Raw genomic sequence first — 4,253 nt, 5'->3', positions numbered from 1 at the left:
CAGACCGCATAACAACATACGTTGTTCCCTTTGTCATCGGTATGTTACTTGCCCAAGATTCGATCGTCGGTATCCAATACCTAGTTCAATCTCGTTATCGGCAAGTCTCTTTACTCGTTCTGTAATACATCATCTCGCAACTAACTCATTAGTTGCAATGCTTGCAAGGCTTATGTGATGTGCATTACCGAGAGGGCCCAGAGATACCTCTCCGACAATCGGAGTGACAAATCCTAATCTCGAAATACGCCAACCCAACATCTACCTTTGGAGACACCTGTAGAGCTCCTTTATAATCACCAATTTACGTTGTGACGTTTGGTAGCACACAAAGTGTTCCTCCGGCAAACGGGAGTTGCATAATCTCATAGTCATAGGAACATGTATAAGTCATGAAGAAAGCAATAGCAACATACTAAACGATCGGGTGCTAAGCTAATGGAATGGGTCATGTCAATCAGATCATTCAACTAATGATGTGATCCCGTTAATCAAATAACAACTCTTTGTCCATGGTTAGGAAACATAACCATCTTTGATTAACGAGCTAGTCAAGTAGAGGCATACTAGTGACATTCTGTTTGTCTATGTATTCACACATGTATTATGTTTCCGGTTAATACAATTCTAGCATGAATAATAAACATTTATCATGATATAAGGAAATAAATAATAACTTTATTATTGCCTCTAGGGCATATTTCCTTCAGCAACATCGACGTCGACACAGTTGCCCCCTTTGTGCTAGATGGTGGCCATGACGCTGGCCGGGGATGTTTCAAACGGCGAGGGCGGCGCAACCGACGGGGCGGCGGAGAGTGGGTGTATCGTGGTGCTTTTTTTGCTACAATCGTCATCCAGTTTTGCTACTACCGACTCAAAATTTGCTACAAGGATTTTTCATGGCGAAGCTGCAACTGCGACGGCAGTGACGAAGTTTTGCTACATCCTTTGCCGTATTTTGCTACGACCGGCAAGATTTTTTGCTACAATGATTTCATGGTGAAGCTACAACCGCGACGTTGCTAACAAAGTTTTGCTGCATCCATCATCGGATTTTGCTTCGACCGGCGAGGAATTTTGCTACAATCGGCGTTTTGTGGCTGACGGCGGCTACAACCATGATTGAAAAGATGCAACCACGACCACCAGCGTCGCATATTTTGCTACAACCAAGTCGCCTTTTGCTACAACCGTCCATCGGCGATGCGGAACTGGTAGTGCGAGGAGCTACGAGCGGTAGATGGGGATGCTACAACCGGTCGCCGGAGATGCTGGAACCGGCGGTGCGAGAAGCTGCGAGCAGCAACCGGGATGCTATAACTGTCTAGGCGTAAAGCAATAACCCCTAGCGTTCTTTTGCTGGAAGCGGCCGCCGGCGATGCTACAACCTTCATCGGTGGATGCTACAACCATCAATGGCGGGAGCTACAAGCAGCGATGGCGAGATGGAAAGCCATGTCTCCATGGAGTCGATTTGCTGGGACGAGGGGCACGACGGTGATGGCAGAGCTGCAATAGCGGCTGATGGTGCAGATGCGAGGGTGTGCCGCGGTGCTGCAACCACGGGGCGGTCAGGGGAGCTGCAATGGCGACCTTGGGCACGACGACCACCTCGGGCACGACGCCAGCAACCTCGTGCGCGACGACGGCGAGCGGCGACGGCGAGGCGTGCGGTTGCGACAGCGTGGTGGACGGTGCGAGCCGGCGATGCTTCGCGGTCCCGCATCCATGGCGGCCCCGACGGGCTCCCTCCTCTCTGTATGTGTTGGAGGCAAGGATAAGGTAAAAAAAAGGTTGAAGAGGAGCTGGCGGCCAGATCAGGCGGCTGGGGGCAGACCTGCCGAAACTTTCGGCCGGCGCACCGGCGCACAGTGCTGGCTAGGATGTGGTGTAATTAAGCGCTAACAAAGGTCAGTAAAAAAGTCATTTATTCCCCTGAAGAAAAGGGCCATTTATATTTAGAAAGAGAAAAAAAAGTACTCTACGTGGCTTTTAGCACGGAACTCACTCACGTGCCTTCAAATAAGCGCTAGTAAACCCTAGCCAGTAGCCATACGCCCATCGCCTCCTCACCGCCGCCGACTCATCCGCATCCTCATCCTCATCCGCCCATCTGAGGCAAGCATGGCAGGCGGCCGACGAGGCGGTGCCACGGGCGCCTTTACTGTTGCCGGAAAGTTCAATCCGGTGCCTGAGTACGCTGTTACCTTCGTCCGCGACTACGACATCAAGGGCATCGGGGCCATATTGGCTAAAGCTTCCCCTTGCTCCATGGAGGAACGGATCGAACTCTTCAGAAAGGTGTGTTCAATTGATTTTCTTACCCATCTAGCTTCTGTTTCTTTCGGATTTAGAGCTTTGGTTTATCCGATTTGATCCTTCGGTCGACGCATCATGGCGAGGGTAGTGATTAGTGTTCGGGGTTCCCTAATCTTAAAGGGGTGGTGGGGGAAGACGGAGGCAGCGGGGCCGTGGCAACGTCGGCGTGTATGAGGCAGCGGTAGCCACAGGAGAAGAGGGGGAGATGATGACTGCGCTGGGATGGTTCGGTGGGATCATATGAACAGCAGTCCGGTTCTACCTTTTAATTCCTGTGGCTGCACTCATTTGTTCCCCGAACTACATCCGCTATAATTTTTTTTACTAACATACACCCCTGTAATATGTATTCAGAATGTGGAACAATTCAGGAAGCCTAATGCCATTGGGACATTCTCCAACAAAGGCAATGCCATGGACAAGGTGGGCGAGGAGAGCGACGTCGAGGAGGAGGGGGATTACGAGGTGGATGAAGATTCGGGCGACGGTATGGATGAAGATGAGGAGATACCTGAGGTAATAAAAGTCTAACTACATTCCCTATGTTAAAAATACTAGTACGATTTATTGGTTGCAGAATTTATTGGATCATTATTTGATTTGCTCGCTGGTTTAGTTGCCTCTTTTGACTGAGCTTTATAACATCAATGGTTGTTCAGCTGATGGTTGATGGCAGTAAACCTGCTACTGATGGACAGCTTCAAGTCCATAATGAAGGTGAACGACAGTGCAAGAAGCTAAGATTAGCAGAAGAAGGCTTTGGGTGGCAAGGGAAATTTTGAGAGGTCGTTTTTCTGCTAAGGTGGGAAATTTTGAGAGGTCGTTTTTGATATTTCTACCTTGTCATCTCGCTTGAGTAGGTATGTTTCCGAGGACAAAAATGGACGGTAGTAATGCCATGACTAGCTATCTTCTTTTTTATGGTATTGATCAAAGCAAGTACTTTCTGATTTACCCATGTAGCTCGAGGCCTCGAGCCTCGTGAGCCGCTCGAGATCGACTCGTCTTTGGCTCGACTCGGGACCGACTTGACAAAAATAAGTTGAGTATAGTCACTTTATGTAGCTCGATTAAGAAACATGCTGATCTTGATCCAACATCGGCTCGCTTGATAGCTTGATATAATATAATTATATAAAATATAGTCCTGATATATATTAAAAGGAAATATGATCATTTATGTTGTCTATTATTTTCTCGGAGAACATTTAGGGCTGCTACATGGTAAGCTGTGTGTCAAATATCAGGTTGTTTTAGGCCAAAGTTTGAAAGCAGATGCATCTTGTTTCTTCTCTTGCCAGTTCATCCATGATTTCTTGCCATTAAGTACCAGTGTATTAAGTACCCAATTGTCTTCACTTGACAAAGAATAAGTCAAATTACCTTGAAATAATTTATATTATAATCATTTCGATTTGATTGGAATAATATTTATAGTGGTTTCTTATGTTGTGTTGTGGGCTATCTTGTTTGCAAGATTGCCTTACATTATTAAAATAAATCATCTTATTTAGCTCAAAACTAGCTCAAGATCGACTCAAGAACATTGCAAGCTGAGCACATGCCACTTTTTACAGCTCGACCATGAGCTTCGCTCTGTTTGGGCTCGCTTGGATATATCAGTATAAGTCGGGTTGATCATAATCCAACTCGCTCAAACTCTACTCGCTTACAAACCCTAAACCTAGGTTTTGGAAAACTTACCTATTTTTCTCAAACAAAAAAGAGAATAACTTGCCTATTATTATTATTATTATTATTATTATTATTATTATTATTATTATTATTATTATTATTATTATTATTATTATTATATTTATTATTATTATTATTATTATTATTATTATTATTATTATTATTATTATTATTATATATCATATAGCTCAGACTACTTCGTCTGGTGGAGCCTCATTTCAAAGAGTTAATATAGG

At 45.2% G+C, this 4,253-nt stretch overlaps 1 protein-coding gene across 1 annotated transcript; it reads left to right on the top strand.

Moving 5' to 3' along the window:
* Positions 1-2,071: 2,071 nt before the first annotated feature.
* Positions 2,072-3,419, top strand: LOC119327421. Its single transcript, XM_037600527.1, has 3 exons — positions 2,072-2,304; positions 2,677-2,838; positions 2,982-3,419. The coding sequence occupies exons 1-3, from the start codon at positions 2,128-2,130 to the stop codon at positions 3,102-3,104; spliced, it is 462 nt and encodes a 153-aa protein (XP_037456424.1). The 5' UTR covers positions 2,072-2,127; the 3' UTR covers positions 3,105-3,419.
* Positions 3,420-4,253: the final 834 nt, after the last annotated feature.

This window comes from Triticum dicoccoides, chromosome 7A (genome assembly GCF_002162155.2).
Source record: "Triticum dicoccoides isolate Atlit2015 ecotype Zavitan chromosome 7A, WEW_v2.0, whole genome shotgun sequence".
NCBI classification, from domain to species: Eukaryota; Viridiplantae; Streptophyta; class Magnoliopsida; order Poales; family Poaceae; genus Triticum; species Triticum dicoccoides.
This window is presented reverse-complemented; position numbering and strand designations above follow the sequence as displayed.

What these genes read in the sequence shown, in the direction of transcription:
- LOC119327421 (XM_037600527.1), top strand. Translation starts at nt 2,128, where the DNA reads ATGGCAGGCGGCCGACGAGGCGGTGCCACGGGCGCCTTTACTGTTGCC. An exon ending in GGATCGAACTCTTCAGAAAG is followed by an intron (nt 2,305 to 2,676) that starts GTGTGTTCAATT and finishes ATATGTATTCAG; the next exon opens with AATGTGGAACAATTCAGGAA. An exon ending in AAGATGAGGAGATACCTGAG is followed by an intron (nt 2,839 to 2,981) that starts GTAATAAAAGTC and finishes ATGGTTGTTCAG; the next exon opens with CTGATGGTTGATGGCAGTAA.